We start from the raw sequence: 19,959 nt of genomic DNA on the forward strand, positions 1-19,959 counted from the left end.
GGCATGTGCGTGTGTGTTGGAGTGTGCACATGTGTGTTGGGGCGTGTGCGTGTGTGTTGGGGCATGTGCATGTATGTCGGGGTGTGCACATGTGTGTTGGGGCATGTGCGTGTGTGTTGGAGTGTGCACATGTGTGTTGGGGCGTGTGCGTGTGCGTTGGAGTGTGCACATGAGTGTTGGGTTGTGCATATATTTGTTGGGGTCTGTACATGTGTGTTGGAGTGTGCACGAGTGTGTTGGGGCATGTGCATGTATGTCGGGGTGTGCACATGTGTGTTGGGCCATGTGCATGTGTGGTGAAGTGTGCACATGTGTTTTGGGGCGTGTGCGTGTGTGTTGGGGTGTGCACATGTGTGTTGGGCCATGTGCATGTGTGGTGGAGTGTGCACATGTGTGTTGGGGTGTGCACATGTGTGTTGGGGCACGTGCGTGTGTGTTGGGGCATGTGCATGTATGTCGGGGTCTGTACATGTGTGTTGGGCCATGTGCATGTGTGGTCGAGTGTGCACGTCTGTTGGGTTGTGCATATATTTGTTGGGGTCTGTACATGCATGTTGGGGTCTGTACATGTGTGTTGGGGTCTGTAGGTGTGTGCTGGGGTGTGTGCGTGTGTGTTGAGGTGTGCACGTGTGTGTCGGGGCATGCACGTGTGTTGGGGCATGTGCTTGTGTGTTGGAGTGTGTTCATGTGTGTTGGGGTGTGTGCGGGTGTGCACATGTGTGTCGGGGTGTGCATTTGCTTGGGTGTGCATGTGTATGTTGGGCTGTGTGCTTGCATGTCTGTGTGTGTTGGAGTGCATACATGCATGTTATGGGTTTGTATCCACATGTTTGGCTCACTGGGGTGTTTTCACACGTGTGCATGTATGTCGGGGTGTCATTTCCATGTGTGTGTGAGCATGTTGGGGCATGTACACACACATGAGCGTGGCGGGGTGGCTTTGTGCTTCCATGTGTATCCATCTGTGCATGCCTGTACACGTGTGTGTGGGGTGCGTGTCTCTGTGTGTGCGTGCACCCTGAGGTACGCGCACACTGTAGGCGGCCGGGCACGTGCACCCACCCCGGACCCTGTGGCACCCACCAGGGACCCCACAGCACCCACCAGGGACCCTGCACCACCCACGAGACCCCACCTCACCCACCCAGACCCCACAGCACCCCCCCGGCACCCCACAGCACCCACCCAGGACCCCACAGCACCCACCAGGGACCCTGCACCACCCACGAGACCCCACCCCACCCACCCAGACCCCACAGCACCCACCCAGGACCCCATGACACCCACCCAGGACCCTGCACCACCCACCCTGAACCCCACAGCACCCAGCATCCCCGCGGGTGCCGGCGCTGAGCCCCTCGCCCCCTGCCCACACGCCACGGCCCTGGCTGGTGGGCAAAGCTCCAGCTCCCGCCGTGTGGGCTTGGTTTATTTTTTTTTTTTTTGGGGTGGTTGTTGTTCAGTTTCTTTTATTTTTTCTCTTTTCTTATTTTTTCCTTATTTTCTTTTTTTTTTCTTTTTCCTTTTTTTTTTTTCTTTTTTTTTTTTTTCCTCTGAAATAGGATTTCTGGCCCTGAGGGTTTTAGAGAAAACGTCGGGAATGGGAAGCAGCGCGGGCAGCCGGAGTCAGCAGGCGTCTCCCACGCTCTGCCAGGATCCAGGACCCACCGCACACCCCAGCACCGAGGCCAATGTCGGGGTCACCCCTCCCCCCAGCACCCAGGCTGATGTTGGGGTCCCCCCCCCAGCACCCGGGCCAGTGTTGGGGTCCCCCCTCCCCCTCAGCACCCAGGCCGATGCTGGGGTGTCCCCCCGCCTCCACCCATGGGGCAGGCGGGGGTCCCGCCCCCGGGGGGTGGCTGTGGTTTGGGGTCCCTGCTGGCTCTTGGGGACCCCACAGCACCCACCCAGGACCCTGCACCACCCACGAGACCCCACAGCACCCACCCTGGACCCCACAGCTCCTGGTTCGGGGTGGGGGGTCCTGGTTCCCTCCTCTCCAGGGACCCGCTGCTCCCTGCGGGGGCACTCAGGGACCCCTCGGGTGGCCCTGGGGACCCCCAAACCCCTGTGGCACAGCCCCTGGGGACACCGGTGGCCGTGCCGAGACAGATGCTTTGCGATGAAAATAAAAGATGTTTTGTGAAAAGTATTAACAGCGGCTCTTCTGGGGGGGGGGGGGGGGGGCGAGGGGGCGATGCAGGTTGGGCTGGCTTGGCAGGGGGAGGGGGGGGACACGAGGTGGGGTTGGGGGCGCGTGGGTGCCCCCCGGCATTGCCGCACCCGGGGGCTCCTCTTAGCCCAAATGGGGTCAAAGTCCTTGGGCACTGGAGGGTCTCGTGGGGTGGGAGGACCCCGGTGGAGCTGCCCCCCCCCGGGCTCCCGGGGCTGTTGGAGCAGGAGGAGGAGGAGGTGGCCACGGAGCGAAACACGAAGGAGTTTTCCAAGCAGGAGGAAGGGGAGCGAGGGCAGGGGTGGCAGCGGCCGGGAATTTGCTGATGGGCACACGACGCTGCCGCGTTGGCCGCCCCCGGGTTGGGGGTCAGGGGGAGCAGCTGAGGCAGCACCAGCCCCCCAAACCTTGGCAGACTGGGGGGCACAACCCCCCCGGGGCAGCACAGCCTGGCCAGCTCCGCGTTAGCCCATCGTCCCCAGTGGGCTGAGCAAGCCTTGTGGCCACGGTGACCCTTGGGGACATCCTTGGTGGCACGGGCTCTGCGAGGCGAGAGGTCTCACTCCATCTCCCCCTCGTTCCTAGGTTGGGGTGGGGGGCTGGCGGACCCGGGGGGGGGGGGTACACAGCACCCCCAGCACCCTGCGGAGCCGGGACTGGCAGCGGGGTTTGTTTGCTCCCACCGGCAGAGCGCCGGAGGCAGGGCAGGATCCCCGCCGTGTGCGGCGAGCCGTGCGCGCCCATCTGCGCCAATAATAATAACAATCATCATGATATTTATACAGAGCCTAATGGCTCCGAGCAGCTTCCAGAACCCATTTGGAAGCAGCCGGTCGCTTTTCCTCATTACGAGCGATGTGCCGGAGCGGAATGGCTAACGAAGCCGCTCGTTAGCCGGCCCCAGGTCCGGACCAGGGGTCCCCAGGGAGGTGCGACGCTCGATGCTCCCGTGGCGGCTGAGGTGGGATGCAGGGGCGACGATGGGGAGCAAAAAACCAAATTGGAGATATTTTGTTGGCTTAGGAAAAGCACCTCGGCGGAGAAAAGCAGGATAACTCCTCGCTTAACGAAGCGGCCAGGCTGGCAAAGTTTATACCCAGCCCCTCAGACCCGCATTAAGGTCTCTTTATTATTATTATTTATTTTTTTTTTAAAAAGCAATTACGAGGAAGCCTCTTTGCCTGACTTCGTACATTCCTGCCGGTGTGACCTCTATTCCGCCGTAATTAACTAACTGCCTTCCAAGGGGGGCTGTGGTGGGCGCTGCTCACCCAGCTCCTGCCTGCTCCGATTCCCTGAGGAAAGGCAGCTTCCCTCGCCTCTCTGGCCTCCTTCCCCTCCTGCCTCCTTCCCCTCCTGCAATAACTGCTCAACTCCTCGGCCGATTTCGAAAAAATTGCACAAGTGGGTCAAAGTCACAGGGATAAAGGAGATTGGGACAATGAGAGGGGGGTGGGAACAACGCTGGGTGAGCTCAGCCCTATATTAGACATCAGAGCATCCCCACCAGGCGCTGCAGGAGGGCACCCAACCCTCCACAATTTGCTGATGCCGTTTTTTATTTTAATTCTTTTATTTTTCAGATGAATCCCAGGAAGAGGTGATGGAGGTGGGACTCCAGCCCGGGAGCAGCTCCCAGGGGACCAGACGCTCTGGCTTCCCCAGCCGGTGCCGGGGTGGGTGCTGGGTGCCAGCCGGGTGCTGGGTGCCAGCTCGCAGCTGGTCCTCACGGAGGCATTTGCTCGACGGACACCAAACAGATGGGGACGTGCCGGAGAGCCCCCGCGGGGCTGCTCTGCCGTGGCTCCATCGCTGCCTCGATTGCTGCCGAGCCACAGCGGGGGCAGCCGGGCAGGGGGGGGCAGTGGGTGACGGTGCCCCAGCCCTGGCCCGGCCACTGGGACCCCATCCCCAGCGTCCCAAACTGCTCAGCCAGCACCCCCCCCCGTGCCGACAGCGCCTGGGACTAATCCTGCTCGGGGGGAAAATCCGCTCTCCTTCCCCCCAGCCCCAGACGGCGGCTGAGGACTGAGCCTGTTTTGCCGGCACTAATCCTGTCCCCGTAACCCGCTGCCCGTGCTGCCTGCGCTGCCTGTCCTTCTCCCGCTGCTCCCCATCACTGCCATGGGGGTTTCCCCCATGAAGGGCGCCTTGAGATGTGTCTCCCCTGGGTGCCGCGGTCGGGGTCCCTTTGCCCCTTGGTGCCTCAGTTTCCCCATCTCCCAAACCCTGCAGCTCCCTGGCGTCAGGCTGAGGCGAAGACACCAGATTTGGGTGCCACGGGGCAAAAAGGGGACACAACCTCGAGCAGATCTGGTGGTCCTCCTCAACCCAGGGCCAGCCAGGTGCCGTCTCGCCAGGGATTTAACCCAAACGCTGCCTCCACCATCACCCCAGGGCTGGTCCAGCCCCAGCTCCGAGCATCACCTCCACCACAGAGCGCTGGTGCGAACCAGGGGCGGGGGGCACTGCCTTTTAATATTTATTCCCCCCCCCCGCCCCGCACTAATTTCTGGCTTGTGCTTACATCTTCTAATGAGGGTTTTATTTGTCGTGTGTGTTTGTTTGCCTGCCGGGCTCGGCTTTCGGACAGAGGTGCTAATAAAGCAGACATCTGTCACTGGGGATTAGATTGTGTTCTTGTTAACACGCTGTTTCCTTTAAATAAATAATTGTCCCCCAAACCGGCATTTAATTATTAAAGCAAACACTGGTGCAGGCCTGGCACGTGGGTGATGGGCGAGCGGGCTCCCCAGGGACCCACCAGAGAGGCCGGGGTGGCCTTTGCGCTGAAGCAGGTTCAGGAGCATCCCCAGGGGAAGCCGCCCCCATCCTCATCCCCATCCCATCCCCATCCCCATCCCCATCCCCATCCCCTCCGTGGGGGCAAATCCGGGTGTCCCACCCTGGAAAACCATATGGCATCCTGGTCTCCTGTGAAACCCCCGGCTCCCACCGGTGAATTTTCCTCTCTCCTTCCTCCTCCTGCCCCCGAACCCCACCATCCTCCACGACTGATGGAACAGCCTCGGTCGCAGGCTGCTCCCCCATCCCAGCACCCCATGAGGTCGAGCCGCACTTAATGTATTATTTTAATCAGCTCCGCTCCTGGAATAAGAGCAAAGCGCTTCATTGAAAGCGCCGGTGGCAGGGAGAGGGGTGGTGACACCGGTGTCCCCTCGGTCTCAGTGTGACCTCGGGATTGCGGCTGTCGTACTCCTGGGGCAATGCTTTAATTATGCCCAGGACCTTGGAAAAATATGGTTCTCCACGTGCTCAAGCAAGGGACCCCCAGCTGTGGGGGTGGGGGGCTGGGGCTTGTTGGGGGTGATGGAGCCCCCCGCTTGCTGGGCAATGACCCAGCTGGGCAGCACTGTGTGCCACCAGCCATGGAGAGCAGGGAACGAGCCTGGGGTGGCTGGGGGTGTCTCAGTGCTGGGGGGGTGGGGGTGGGTTTGGGGGAGCCCCCCCCCCCCCCCCGAGTCCCCCCTGTGATGGGGGAGAAGGGCGGCAGGGCTGGGAGTGGGCGCTGCTTCCCCAGGCATCGCTGCGGGAAGCTGCTGGACCCTGGGATTGGGGGGGGGACGGAACACCGTGGGATCGCTGCTTGGTCCTGGGATCACTGTGGGACCCTGGGATCATTGCTGGACCCTGGGATTGCTGCTTGGTCCTGGGATCGCTGTGGGACCCTGGGATTGCTGTGGGACCCCGGGATTGCTGCTTGATCCTGGGATCGCTGTGGGACTCTGAGATCACTGTGGGACCCCGGGATCGCTGTGGGACCCTGGAATCACTGTGGGACCCTGGGATTGCTGCTTGGTCCTGGGATCGCTGTGGGACCCTGGGATCGCTGTGGGACCCTTGCTGCTTGGTCCTGGGGTCACTGTATGGCCCTGGCATTGCTGCTGGATCCTGGGAACACTGTGGGACCCCTGGGAATGCTGCTTGATCCTGGGATTACACTGTGGGACCCTGGGATTGCTGCTTGGTCCTGGGATCACTGCCTGACCCCAGGATCACTGTGGGACTCTGGGATCACTGTCTGCCTGGTGCCTGCGGCAGGAAGGAGGATGCTCAGCCCCCTGGGGTGGGGACAGTCCCTCTGGGACCAGCACTTGGGGCATACCAGCATCCATCCTGCCTGGTACCCAGCAGCTGTGGGATGGGGTGGCACCAGGGATGCTCTTGGGATGAAACGTCACGGCGAAGCGAAGCCCTCGGGTGCCCCGGCAGGGCTCTCCTTCCTAATCGTCCTTATTTGCCCAGGCCTAATTCATAAATCAGCAGGCGCGAGTAATTTCCCCAGGAGAGCATTTAGACGGGAGATTGAATGAGTAATTTACTGGGAACATTAAGACAGCACCAGATAACTTATTTATGAGAACTTTTTGACAGATCTGCCACTCAATAATTTATGCCGCGAAGCATTTAGTCAGGGTCACCAGTAAATAATTCACTTATTATAAACTATAGAAGGTTTTATGAGACGCTGAATTATTATCTCGCACCAGATTCGGGGCTGTAAATATGGAACCGATGATGTCCCGGTAATGGAGGTGTCCCCACCTCAGGTGCGCTGAGACCCGATGCTGTGGCACACTCGATGCAGCGGCTGCACCGGAGTGTGTTTGGGTCCTACCAGGTACCGGGGGGGCTGCCACCCCCCCCGGGCTGCGGTGGCCTCTGGGAGGAAGAGATGTTGATGCATTTTGGGGCAGCTGCTTGTGCAATAGATGAGGGAACTGGGTGTTACGTCACGTCCTTGAGAGATTTTATTAGAGCAATCATGGTTTTCCCCAGCTGGGGAAACTGAGGCAGGGCAGCCACCGCTCCTGGAGCCCAGAGTACGGGCTCATCACTGCCGTGGGAGTGGTCCCCAGGGAGTGGTGATGCCGGGGGGCTCAGTCACTCCTAGATCTGCTGAGACCTCACCCCCCAGCTTGGTGGCTGTCCCTGGTCACGATGTGGACAGCGGCCACCAGCAGCAGCAGCAGCCCAAAGATGACGGCCACCAGATAGCCCTTCACCACGCAGTAGCCATTCTGTGCTGGGCACATCCCCGACCTCCCCCCCTTGTCCAGGGGCTGCCCCCCACCTGTGCCCTGTGTCACGGTGTCTCTGCCATGTGGCTTGGTCGCTCCCCAGGGTGCCACAGGGCTCCTGCTGTGTCCTCCCGTGCCACCGGTCCTGGTCACTGTCTCAGATGAGCCATCTGTGAGCACAGGGCATGGCATGAGCCACATGTGGCTGTTTTGGGGACAGGAGACTGGCCCCTGCCTTGGGGGGTCTGGGTGCCACCAGAGCTGGGCGCAGCACCCTGGGCGTCTAGGTGCCACCAGGGCTGGGTGCAACATCTTGGGGGGTCTGGGTGCCACCAGGGCTGGGTGCAGCATCCTGGGGGTCTGGGTGCCACTAGAACTGGGTGCAGCATCCTGGGGGTCTAGGTGCCATCGGGGCTGGGTGCAGCACCCTTGGGGGTCTGGGTGCCACCGGGGCTGGGTGCAGCCAGTGCAGTGGGTGAGCTCAGACATCAAAAGAGGAAAGGGAATTTCTCCACCGCTGACTACCTGCCCATCCTGGGCTCCTCCTGATGGTCAAGGGTGGGGGGTGCCATGGGATGGGTGGGCTCGGGGCACGCAGTGGCAGCCCACCCTCATGGGGACATAGCTGTGGTGGACCAAACCCAAGCCTGGTCCCCATGACCCTCCTCCCTCCATCCTCGAACTCACCATGAACCATCAAATAGTAGTAAAAGGTCTTCGGCTTGGTGGGGTCGGACAAAGTGTCCACGGTCACCTCATAATTCCCGGCGTCCTCCAGCCTCAGCAGCCTGATCTCCAGTGAGAGGTTGCTGGGGTGGATGAGCAGCCGGCCGTGGAACCTCGGCAGGAGGCTGGAAGTGAACATGCTCTTCGTGGGCTTGGCCTCGGCGATGTGGGTGCCTCCGAACCTCCAGGTGACCCTCACGATGTTCGCAGAGATGGAGTGCAGGGCTGGGAAGGACAGGGACTGTCCCTTCACCCCCTCCAGCCGCTTCATGCCGTGGCAGAGCTGCAGACCTGCCGAGGGATGGTTGTGCTGAGGACCACAGGGTGTGGTGAGGTCAGCAGGGTGAGCGAGGGTGGTCTCCATCTCCCCACCTCCCTTCAAAAAAGACCACCCTGAAGCATCCCTAGGGATGGATGCTGGTGCATCCCAGCCCTGCCTGCAGCAAACTGCCCCCCCCAGCCCCAGCAGCATCCTTACCCCCGGCTGCTGCCAGCAGCGCCCAGCAAAGCAGCGTGGCCCTGGCTCCGGCCATGTCCCCTCCTTGTGTGGGGCTGGCTGGGGGGTTGAGCGGATGCTGTGACCCCCGACCCGTGGGGCTGAGCCCCACAGGGGCAGGAAACCGCCTGGGGCCGGCGGGAGGATGGCAGGGGGCTCACTGCCAGGAAGGACACTGGGTGCTCGTGGGATGAGGGAAGCGGTGACTCGGCCGGTGGGTCGGGCTTCGCTGAGGAAGCGATGGCAGCTGGTGTGTGCCAGGACGTGCCAGGGCCTGACCCTGCCCTGGGGGATGGGCAGGAGAGGAAGGGGCAGCTCCCACTTCACCGGTAACGTGTGGGTGGTGAATAACCGGCGGAGGTGCTGGGACCGGTGGCCGAGGGGATGCAGGGGTTTGGGGTGCATGGGCAGAGCTGGGGTCCTGCCCTTGTGCAACCCGGCCCTTTTCCCACTGGAACCAGCTGGGAACAAGGACACAGCTGCAGGCGCTGCCCCCCAGGACAGGTGAATTTTGGCTGGGGCTGGGGGATGCTCAGCCACTCTGCATGATGCTCTCAGTGGAAGCCTGGATGCCACCCCTGCACAGCCTCCGTCCCTGCCCCGCTCACAGGCGAAGGTGCCCACCCGGTTATTGCGTCCCGGAGTGATTTGGGATCAGCACACGGAGCCAGACCTCAGCTCAGGATGGATGCTGGGGGGGGGGGGGGGGGCGTCAGGGACCCCAGCCCAGGGCCAGGCTGAGACCCCCCAGGGATGAGCCCAGCCTGGCTGCCACCGAGCATGGTCGCATGCTGCCACCTCTCGGGCAGAGCCACGCTCCGGCCTGGGAGAGGATTTTGCTTCAAAAATCCTGTGGCTTTTCCTCCCTTGGTGGTTCAGAAGCAGAGCACAGGCGGGATGCTGCGGGGATGGGCTGCAGCCCCATTAAAACAGGAAAGCATTAAAAAAGCTGCCGGCGTGAGAAGGGCAGGGGGGCTGTGGGGGTCCCCACGGGGACCCTGACAGTGGCATCCACGCGCAAGCCTCGTGCGGGATGGCCGCCCGCATCCCGCTCCCACCCTGCAGCATCACCTGCCCCACGCAGCTGGTTCAGCCGCACCAGCTGCTTTCCCCAACACTGGAGGGATGCTGGAGCTGGGAGAGCAGCCCCACGTCCCCACGCCACCGCACGGCCCCACCAGCAGCTCTGCCCCCCCCCCCCCCCCCCCCCCCCCCCCGCCCTTCGCCGCCCCCCTCGCCTGCGCATCTCAGGGGCCAAATTTAGCTGGAAGGGGAGTGAGAAACCGCGGATGATGCGCTGAATAAAAACACCCTCTGCAATGCGGTGCTTCAAGTATGCAGCATCTTCCCTTCCTCCTCAACGTGGTCTGTGAAACGTGGTAAATGTTTCCCTTTCATTCCTCTTTTTTTTTTTTTTTTCTTCCCTTTTCCCCCTCCCCTCTCTCCCGTGGCTTGCGCTCCCTGGGCAAAGCTCTTCCAGCCCAAGGAAGGTCTCCTTGATGTAAATTGTTCCCTACATGTTGAATGGAGCCACAGACAAAAGCTCTAATTAATCGGCTCAGCCCCTTCTCTGGAACGGAGGTTTTCAACCTTGCAAAACGCTGCTTTTCCCTTTGTAGCCTTAATTAGTTTTTTTGCTCCTCTGCCTGCGAGGGGGAGGAAGGGGCCGTGGGAGCCGGCGTGGCCCACGTCACCGCCGGGGCACCGTGCAGGGAGGGAAAGCCAGCGGAGCTCCCTCCAGCCAGGCTTGTGGGGTCAGGCCGTGCCTCAGTTTTCCCCCTCCCCAGTGGGGTTGAAGCCGTTGCACCCTGGTTGCTGCTGGGTGATGGAGTGGGCGCCCATCGGCTTGTGCATCCTTGGGCGTGCGCACCAGCGGCTTTCAGGCTAGCAGGAAACCCGCTCCAGTTGCCGGAGAGGCTGAGCTGATCCTCTGCCTCCCGTGCCGTGACCTTTTTCCAAGATTTTTGCTGGGAATCTGCCCCTTTCCTACACGTTTGCCCAGTTCCCAGCAGAACCAGCCCACTGCTGGGGGTGGCGGTTTCACAAGCAGAGACCCCCGGTCCCCAGCTCACCGCACGCATCTCCCAGTTGCCAGCCACAGTTTCCCCGCCAGCATCCAACCCAGCAGTGGGACTGGGGAATGGCTCAGGGCTGCGGCGGAGGCAATGAGCTTACCGTAAGGTGATTAGTGGTGGGGATCGGAGGGCAGAAGCAGACGGTGGGGTGATCGGATTAGGGGCCGCCAGCCCTGGTGCCTCTTGCTCTCTTCCAGCAGCTCTGCGGCTGTCTGCCATCCACCAGACCCGGGTGATGCCACCGGGCAGGGGACAGCGTGGGTATGGGGGAAGCCTGGCCTCAGCGAGGCTGTGCCGGGCTCGGAAAACCCTGATATCCCAGGAAAAGCCAAGAGTGCTGCTGGATGGTAGTACACCCGCTCTCAGGACAGGTTCATTAATACCTACCAATGATTTAACGAGGTGGTATATGTTGGCTGGGGCTAAAAATGGGACCAACAAACTGCTGCTGTGCCCAAATAATATGATGCTCCTTCCACACGGTGCCCCAACCTCAGTTTACCTCTCCGTAGCAGATCTGGAGTTAAGATATTTGGGAGAGGGAATAAACCTTCCGGGCTGCTTCATTAAAAGATGGTGAGGAGTGTTACCGCAAGGCTGGAGTGATGCTCCTCAATCCCTGCATCCCGATCCCATCGTGACGGCTCCATCCCAGAGCGAGGGTCTGGCAGCGTGCTGGCTGGTGGAGCCTGTCCCTGTTTGCTCAAAAAAAAAAAAAAAAAAAAAAAAAAAAGAGAGCCCTGCCTTGAGGGTCTCCCTCTGGGGTGGTGGGAAGCTTTGCCCTGGCTCGTTGGAGGGTGAATCCCCCTGTGGCCCATCCTCTCCACAGAACAGCCCAGAAGTTTTTCAAGAACCCAAAATATAGAATACGGGGGCGGGGGGGGGAGGTAGATTTTTCTTTATTCTGCGCTCAGGGGGGTTAAGAGCTCCCCACTGTTAAAGGTGGCCCATTTATTGGGGACCAATGTGATGCTCATAGCGGGGTGGGGGCTGGAGGCTACTCTGCAGGTTCCACAGTTGGGGGGGGTGTGTTTCCTACCCAGCACCCAAAGAGCCGGGAGCACCGCAGGAAGGGGGTCCCTGCTGCCGGACAAGGATGTGTGTGCCATGGGAATGCCCAGCGCCAGCGGTGGAGCAGCCCCTTGGCTCTGCAGGAGGGCCATGAATAGAGACAGAAGGTGGGGAAGGGGAGGGGGGACACATCCCCTGCCCCACCCCCCGCCGGGGGGGCGCTGAGGCTGAATTGTCACAGCACAAGCTCAGAGCACTTGTGGGACTGATCCTGTCACGGCGACACTGGTTCCCAGCCACCTCGCACACCCTCTGCACGCGGAGTCCGTGGCTAGATCTCCCATTTATTTATCTCAAAGGAATTTAAGTCTGGAGCTGGAGGGACAGAAAATCCCCCGAAAAAAATGTAAAATACCTACAAACCTGGGGCCACAGCACGGCAGGCTGCCCCGGCGTCGGTGCTGGCCGTGTCCCAGCTCACCGCGTTACTGGCGTTGCAGCAGCAGACGGTGGAGTTGGCATCCCCACGGAGCTGCAGGTGCAGCCGGGGCTGGTGGCCCAGGGCTCCCAGGGCATCCCCGCTGCAGGACCAGCTGTAGGAGACGCTGCCGGTGCTGGGCACGGTGCAGAGCAGCGAGAGGTTGCACCAGCCCTGCTCCCAGTGCAGGATGCGTGCCTCCAGGAGCAGCTGGCCGATGGGCTCTGTGGGGATGGAGCTGGTGAGAAGGGATGGAGGGGACAGGGGGATGGGGACACGGGGACACGGCTACTCACCCCACACCGACACCTGGAAGCACAGGGCAGTAATCAAGCCTGAGGCATCCTCAAATTCTGCCATATAGATCCCACTGTCTGCCGTGCTAACCGGGCTGATCCGCAGGGAGAGGGTCTCCTGCTGGAAAGCAGCTCTCCCAGAAAAGTTACCCTTGGGGGGTGAGGCTACGCTGTTCTTCTCAGCCGTCAGGATCCGCTGCCAGCATCCCACATCCAGCTGCGTTTTCCATTGGACTTTTACCCACTCCAGCTGGGGTCTCCCCGGCAGCAGCTGCAACACTCCGCCAGCAGCCACGGCTTGCTTCTGGTATTCCAGACATCCTAAAGCAGAGAGGGGCAAGCAAGTGATTGTGGCCCCGGGAGATGCCCATGGAGGGGGCACAGCCACCACCAGCGCAGGGGGGTCCCGCACCCAGCACAGCCCTGCTCCATCCCTCCCTGGGGATCAGAGCCTCCGGCACCACATGCCTTCAGCCGCCCTTGGTTCCACCTAGGGAGGCCAAGCCTGGTTTGGGAAGCCATTTTCAGTTCCTTTCGCTCTCCCATCCTCCATCTCCACTGTAGCTTCAGCTGGCGAGAAAGATACTCCCAGCCACGCACCCCGGGGCTTATTTTGTACCAATATATTTCCGTTATCTAAAGCTAACGGAGAGGGAAACCCATTTTCCAAAGGCAGGAGGCTGTGACGAAGCTCTTACTCACCACTCTCCCCTGTGAGCCAAACCCTCCCCAGCAGCACATTTTTCCCAGATGTGCAGCCCTTCCTTATAAAAAGGACTTTTTCTTTTTTTACAGTAATTCCCTCTTAATGGCCCAAATTAAGCCGTACCCTTCGTGCTGCAACTTTCTGACCCTCCACACGCGCCTTTTGCTTTCAGCTTCCATTTGTGGGGGTTTCTTTTCTTCACCCAGCAACCCGAGAGACCGCTCTCATCCTGTGACAAGGTGATTACTTGTTAGTCTGCGTAAAAAAAAAAAAGAAGAACAACCCCTCAAACACAAGCCGCAGCCCAACGTTGGCCCCGGGTGTGCTTGGAAGAGCCGTTTGCCAAGGAATTTTCCATCCCCACGTGATGGCTGTTGCCGAGGCTGGACACAACTTATTGCAGCTCCTGCGATAAGCCCGGCTGCCACCCGCCTGCGCTTACCTTGGGCTCAGCAGAGGAAGAAGAGGGAGACAAGGAGAGGAAGGGTGATGTGCTCCATGGCTGCCCCAAGGAAAGGTGAGAATTGGGGTGGGAGATTGGGGCAGGATCAGCCCCGGCTTTGCATCATATGGGAGGCCCCTGGCCAGGCTGCTCCACTCCCCAGCTCCCTGACCCCACGGCATGGTGGTCTTTGGGCTGAGCACTGCTCCCCAGGGGGCCAAATTCTGCTGTTGGGGGCTGTCCCCTGCCTGTGATCGGGGTGCTGGACACATCTGCACATCACAAACTGCTGCCGTGCAGCGCCTGGTGCAGCTCCTCCTGAAGCGAGTTGCAAAGGGAAGGAAAAAAAAACAAAAACCACTTCTCCCCACCCGCCCCCTGCTAATTAAAATTAGTTTCCTGAGGTCTGCAGCCACCCAGCCCTGCAGCTGAGCTCACCGGGGCAGCCACCAGCATGTCCTCCCCCACGGGGACCTCAGCACCCATCCTGGAAGAGGGGTGGCCTGGGGGGCAACAGGGTGAAGGAGACCACATGGAAGTGGAGGATGCGAAGGAACCGCAGGAGGGAGAGAAAGTCGCTGGCGGACAGTCACCATCTCCAAGGGGTTCTGCACCTCCCTGGCTGCAGGGACCTTGCTCCAGTGCCACCAGGAGATGCACCAGCACGGGGGGACCCGGGTGCTCACCCGCATTGTTGGTGCTGCTGTGCCTGGTGCTGCTCCCCGCTGCCAGTGACCAAGGTGAGGGGGGGTGCGGTGCCAGGCTTATCAGGAGGATGGGGGCTTACGGCACAGAGGGGAGGCTGGCGGTGGGTGAGCCCGGCTGCCCACGCGGGTGGGGAGGTGTTGCTGCTGCATGGGGGGCTGGGTGCTGGGGAAAGGCTGGCCAATGCACTGGCGTCCGCGGGCACTCAGGCCAGAGGGGGCTGCAGGGTCCTGGGCAGCGAGCTGGGCTTGGGGTCCCTGGGGAGATAAAGCAGGGCTGGGTTTTTTTTGGCTTTGCTTCAGTTCTGTGTCTGGTCCCACCCAGAGCGGGCAGAGCCGCGATGCTTCTCACACAGAGCCAGTTCCCCTTTGCAGGCAGAGCTTGTCCAAAATAAATCACTTGCTGGAGCAGTGCTGACCCTTCCTGAACCCCAAAATGCAGCTTTTTGAGGCTGCATCTCTCCACTGAGCAAGCAAGACATCTTTTTCCCCATGAATTCAGGGGAGCTGGTGGTGGCTGAAGGTCTTCTTCCTAAAGCCAGCAACTTCTGCATGAGGGGAGCAGATAAATGCCCGGGTCTGGGGGCCAGCTTGGTGGCTGGAGCATTTCCCAGCTGCATGTCCGCATACTCCATCCACCCTTCCCTGCTCTCACAGGGACTAGGTGAGCATCGCCTCCACCCTCCCTCTCTTGCCACCTCTCCCAGCCTCATCGCCCACCCTGATGGTGCGGAGCTGGGGGGCGCACAAGATGGGGTGTTGCTTGCTTGAAGCTGCAGAGCCTCCAGCAACCACGGGCTCAGCTGAGCTGCAAAACTTCCCTGCAGGTGCTGGCACGCTTAACCTGAGGTGTGCTGCACCGGCCCGGCGCTCACTCTGGCTGTAGGCAGAGGGTTGCAATCACATCTCCAGGCAGGTATTTTCTGCATGATTTCTTCTCCAACTCTGCATACTTGGAGACATGCTCTTGGGCAGCTCCAGGAGCCTAGGATAAGGGTGTTAAGGGGCCTTCACATTTTTCTTGCAGCACTGAACACCTACAAAGCAATAATAGACCACAGCTCCTATTTCTTGCAGGCTGTTTAATACTGGGAGGGGTGAGGAAGGGCCCCCATTTGTAATGAGCTGTGGGTCTCAGGTGCGAGCCATCAGGGTGGCAACTGATAAATAGCGCCTGCTCCCAAACCTGCTCCTTCATTTCCCTGGGGGAGGATGCTTCTGCCTTTGCTTGCTCTAGCTTCTTGTGCTCCTAGATCTGCTGAGCGCTGGGGTGTCCCCTCTGCACGCAGGGGGCTGGGGAGGGCAGGCATCCTCTGTGGCTTTGCCAAGGCAAGGTTTAACCTGGAGCTCCTTGGAGTCTGGTGGCTGCGGTGGCAAAGTCGCTGGCCCCTGGGTGCCCTCCGAGCGTGGCTCGGTGTTTGGACCACTTGTATGGAGGCAAAACCCTGCTGGGGGCTGCAGGGTGGGAGCTCCTGGAGGCCGATGTTTGCCTTGAGGGCCACGAGGTGGGGGGTTGTGTGGGGCTGTGCAAAGCGCCCTCGGGGCCAGGCAGCCCCCCATGCTGCCCTGACCACAGGCAGCCCTGCGGAAGCAGTGAGGCTGCGTGCACCCTCAGCCCCCGTAGCTGCGGGTGTTCCTTTGTTGTAGGGGCTTTTTTTATCTTGCCTCTACCAGAGCCCTTGACATCCGGGGCTGCACTGAAAAGAGGGAGGCAAGCACAGAAACTCAAGAAAAATAAATAAAAAAAGGGGTTCAGCGGGCAAAATTCCTGTTGTTCCCCAGGGTGAACAGGCAAGGAAGGAAGTGGGGTACAAATAAGCGACCAGGTGATATGAGCAGAGGGTCTGCACCTACCCCTGCTCTGGGCAGGGGATGTTACATGACCCATCCGCAAAGTGTGGCCGGGGCAGCGGGTGCAGGAGATGTGCCGCCAGCCTGGGATGGTGCAGGGAGAAGGGTACCACTGCCATGGGGGTGGGAACCGGGCTGAGCTCCCTGTCCCTGGGGAGCTGGAGGGGTCGTGCTGAGGGCTGCGGCTCTGGGGCATGGTGGGCTCCAGTGGCTGTGCCCCCTCCATGGGCATCTCCCAGGGCCACAGTCACTTGCTTGCCCCTCTCTGCTTTAGGATGCCTGGAATACCAGGAGCAAGCCGTGGCTGCTGGCGGAGTGTTGCAGCTGCTGCCGGGGAGACCCCAGCTGGGGTGGGTAAAAGTCCAATGGAAAACGCAGCTGGATGTGGGATGCTGGCAGCGGATCCTGACGGCTGAGAAGAACAGCGTAGCCTCACCCCCCAAGGGTAACTTTTCTGGGAGAGCTGCTTTCCAGCAGGAGACCCTCTCCCTGCGGATCAGCCAGGTTAGCGCGGCAGACAGTGGGATCTATATGGCAGAATTTGAGGATGCCTCAGGCTCGATTACTGCCCTGTGCTTCCAGGTGTCGGTGTGGGGTGAGTAGCCGTGTCCCCGTGTCCCCATCCCCCTGTCCCCTCCATCCCTTCTCACCAGCTCCATCCCCACAGAGCCCATCGGCCAGCTGCTCCTGGAGGCACGCATCCTGCACTGGGAGCAGGGCTGGTGCAACCTCTCGCTGCTCTGCACCGTGCCCAGCACCGGCAGCGTCTCCTACAGCTGGTCCTGCAGCGGGGATGCCCTGGGAGCCCTGGGCCACCAGCCCCGGCTGCACCTGCAGCTCCGTGGGGATGCCAACTCCACCGTCTGCCGCTGCAACGCCAGTAACGCGGTGAGCTGGGACACGGCCAGCACCGACGCCGGGGCAGCCTGCCGTGCTGCGGCCCCAGGTAATTTGCCATCCCAGAATGGTCAGGGTTGGAAGGGACCTCAAGATCGTCTAATCCAAGCTCCATCTAAGGCAGGTTCTTCTAGATCAGGTTGCACAGTCACATCCAGGTGGGTTTTGCATATCTCCAGTAAAAGCAGGATTTAGGGGATACACAAGCCGCACTGCTTCCAGTCCTCTCAGGGCCTCAGCAAAAATGCAGAGGGCATCACACTGATCATAAAATATGCCCAATTTTCCCTCCTGGTGGAGAGAAACGTGATGCTGAGCACGGGTGGTGTAACCAGGGTGAGGTTTCCCAGTTACCACTGAGTCCGTGGGCTGCAATGGAGATGGTGCTTAGAAATTGCTTGAGGCTCTGCTCCGCTTTTCCTCCCCCAGGGCTTTTCAGAATCATTCCGTGGGGGATAGTGGCCACGTCCCTGGGGCTGGCACTGGCCATCTCTGTAGCCCTCATTGTCACCTGCTACTGGTGGAGGAAGCGACGAAAGGACCCTCCAGGAGGTTTGTCCCTGGGGTTGGTGCGGCAGCTCGTGGGGTGGGCAGCAGTGGGACTGGCTGTGCAGCCCCTGCCTTCTGTCATGCTACTAATGCTCTCCATGCTGGCCCTGGGCTGCTTCCCTCTCCTGGGGCTGGTGCGGGGTAAGCCACTGGGCACTGCTACCCCCTGCCAGGTGCTGCACAGGGCACAAAGTCTTTGCTCACCCCCGCTGATGCAGGGTGGTCCAGGTTGATGAGCTAGATGAAGCATCGCAGCAGCCCAAGCGTCGGTGCCCAAACCTGGAGGTCTCATCCCCTGGGGTCCAGAGGACTGTTTGGGTTTGGGTGTTCATTTTATTTGGAGCTGAAGCATCCCTCCCCAGCCCCTGCCAGGTGCCCACAAAGTAAACCTTCCCAGTTGCCAAGGGACCTCTTTCTCCCTCTGCTTTGTTTGAGGGCTGACCCCCCACCTCCTCAGTCTGGGGGGGTCTAACGCATCAGCTGTCTGACACTGACCCTTCAAACTCCCCCAGGATGCGTTGAGCAGAGTCTGACTGTCTATGACGAGGTGGGAAAAGCCGAAACTGCTCAAGACCCTGTGAGTGCTGGGAGTGTCCTTGGGTGTCCCCTCCCTGTTCTGCCTGGCAGGATGGGACATCTGTCTGGAAATGTCTTCCCCCCTCGGGTTGCATCCTTTAACCAGTCTGGGGTTGCTTTCTCCTCCAGAATGGGACTGGTGAGGTCGCCCTGGAAGGAAACACCATCTATGCTGTCATCTGCCCCAAAACACCGGTAGGGTCAGCCCATGCTGGCAGCGGGGACCAGGGCTGCGCCGTGGGCTCAGCTGTGCAGCCCCCAGGCTGGACACATTTGTCCCCACCACCAAATCCCCCCCTTTTTGCCCAAAGTTTCCTTTTCTTTGTGCATCTTGACCGTTTCTCCCTGGCAGGGACCCAGCTGCCATCGGGGGCCTGAAAACACCACCATCTACTCCATGGTTCGGCCCACTGCGAAGGTGAGGGTACCCTGCCATGATCCCTGTCCCTCTGCGGTGGCACAGAGCCTCAGCTCCCCTCGGTTTGTCAGCCGGGTGCTGGGTTCATCACCCCACTCCCATGTTGCCTGATGGTGGGTTCTCCGCTCCGCAGTCTTCTCTCAGGAGGAAAAGGCTGGACCCAGCTCTGTTTTCCACTGCCTACGTAGATGTCATGGGCACTGGACCGGTGGGGAGATGAGCCCTGGGTATCTCCGAAGTTTGTTTGTTTTTTGGGGCTGCGAGGAAAGGGCGAAAGATTTGGGATGGGAACCTGTCTAGGGAGGGGACGGATGTGAAATTGGACAGGCAGCACCATGAAGAGAACACACGTAGTGTCCATGTGTTCAGTGCCAGCGTGTGATCTTGTGGGATTTTGAGGTCTTGACAGGTTTGATACGCTCAGGAATTTATTTTTTCGGTGCAAATAAAAGCTGAAGTACAATTGTGGTACTTCTTTCATTAGCTTAATTGGCTATTGATAGCCTGCAATGTACGTCTGGCACAGGGAAGTGGTGGGAACAGCCTGTTTGTGGCTCAGCCTCTGAAGTGATGGGACTCTTCTGTGGAGATTCACGTTGTGGAGTTCCAGCCGTGTGTGTCGGGCAGGGGAGAGGTGGCCCCGGGCAGGGTGGTCCCTGCCTGCACCAGCTGGGCATGGCCCCAGCTGCCCCACGGCGAGCTGAGACCGGAGACGCCGCCACAACCCTTTCCACGTAAATTATCCCGTGCTCTTATGGCACAGGTGGCCCTGGGAGAAGGATTGAAGAAAGAAGGGGCTCTGGCTTCAAAGATCTTCCCAAAAGGAAGATCAAGGGCTTTTCTTTGGGATTAAAATGAAATGTGGCACTTTGATGGCAGCGTAGGGAGCAGCAGCAGCTCCGCGGTGCTCCCCTCCAGCCTGAGTCCTCGTGTCAAAATAGCTTTGCGGCTGCTCCCTGTGAAACGAGCATTAATTGGGATCATTAACCGGGAGCTGCGCTGGGAGGCTGGCATGAGGAGGGAGGGGGGGTCTGGTTGCCACAATAAGGGGATTTAGGGGGCTGGGCTGGCATGGATGGGGGTCAGGGACAGTGCGCTGGCACTGCTGTCGGAGCTGGGCTGGTTTCTGCCATCCCGAGCCCCATCCGCTGTGAGTGTCGGTTGAATACTTCTTACATCCCCCTCCCCACGGGGCTGGGTTCAGTGGGAAAAGTCCAGGCAGGATGGAGGGGATGGAAACCCTTCGGTGCTGGGGATGCGGTGACAGCCCTTGCTGGGCTGTGGCCGCTGCCTGTGCGCAGGGGCTAAAGCAGGAGCTGCATCGCAGCCCGAAATGCTGGGTCCCCACATTCCTGATGAGTGGAAACATCTGAAGGCGACAGCACGGAGCCTGGGGGCTGACGCATCCATCAGCCTGTCGTGCTCCTGCTGAAGCCACGCTCCATCACGGCGCTGTAATTTACGCTAATGACCTGCTTCTGCATATTGGAGATAATTTGCAGCGCTCTCTGCAAGTGCT

The 19,959-nt window shown here is 60.3% G+C and overlaps 3 protein-coding genes across 3 annotated transcripts; 1 reads left to right on the forward strand and 2 right to left on the reverse strand.

The window, feature by feature from the left end:
* Positions 1-6,922: 6,922 nt before the first annotated feature.
* Positions 6,923-8,631, reverse strand: LOC121099452. Its single transcript, XM_040618379.1, has 3 exons — positions 8,420-8,631; positions 7,903-8,232; positions 6,923-7,385 (listed from the first exon to the last, which is right to left on the reverse strand). The coding sequence occupies exons 1-3, from the start codon at positions 8,472-8,474 to the stop codon at positions 7,102-7,104; spliced, it is 669 nt and encodes a 222-aa protein (XP_040474313.1). The 5' UTR covers positions 8,475-8,631; the 3' UTR covers positions 6,923-7,101.
* Positions 8,632-11,938: 3,307 nt separating this feature from the next.
* LOC121080096 (natural killer cell receptor 2B4-like) lies at positions 11,939-13,627 on the reverse strand. The gene is made up of 3 exons (XM_040577958.1): positions 13,618-13,627; positions 12,298-12,735; positions 11,939-12,225 (listed from the first exon to the last, which is right to left on the reverse strand). Exons 1-3 carry the CDS (start codon positions 13,625-13,627, stop codon positions 11,939-11,941), a joined length of 735 nt encoding a protein of 244 aa, XP_040433892.1.
* On the forward strand, positions 13,295-18,903 carry LOC121080138 (natural killer cell receptor 2B4-like). The gene is made up of 8 exons (XM_040578002.1): positions 13,295-14,185; positions 16,275-16,595; positions 16,668-16,946; positions 17,327-17,449; positions 17,959-18,023; positions 18,152-18,217; positions 18,375-18,440; positions 18,574-18,903. Exons 1-8 carry the CDS (start codon positions 13,900-13,902, stop codon positions 18,658-18,660), a joined length of 1,293 nt encoding a protein of 430 aa, XP_040433936.1. The 5' UTR covers positions 13,295-13,899; the 3' UTR covers positions 18,661-18,903.
* Positions 18,904-19,959: the final 1,056 nt, after the last annotated feature.

The sequence above is a fragment of the Falco naumanni genome, chromosome 20 (assembly GCF_017639655.2).
Source record: "Falco naumanni isolate bFalNau1 chromosome 20, bFalNau1.pat, whole genome shotgun sequence".
Taxonomy (NCBI): Eukaryota; Metazoa; Chordata; class Aves; order Falconiformes; family Falconidae; genus Falco; species Falco naumanni.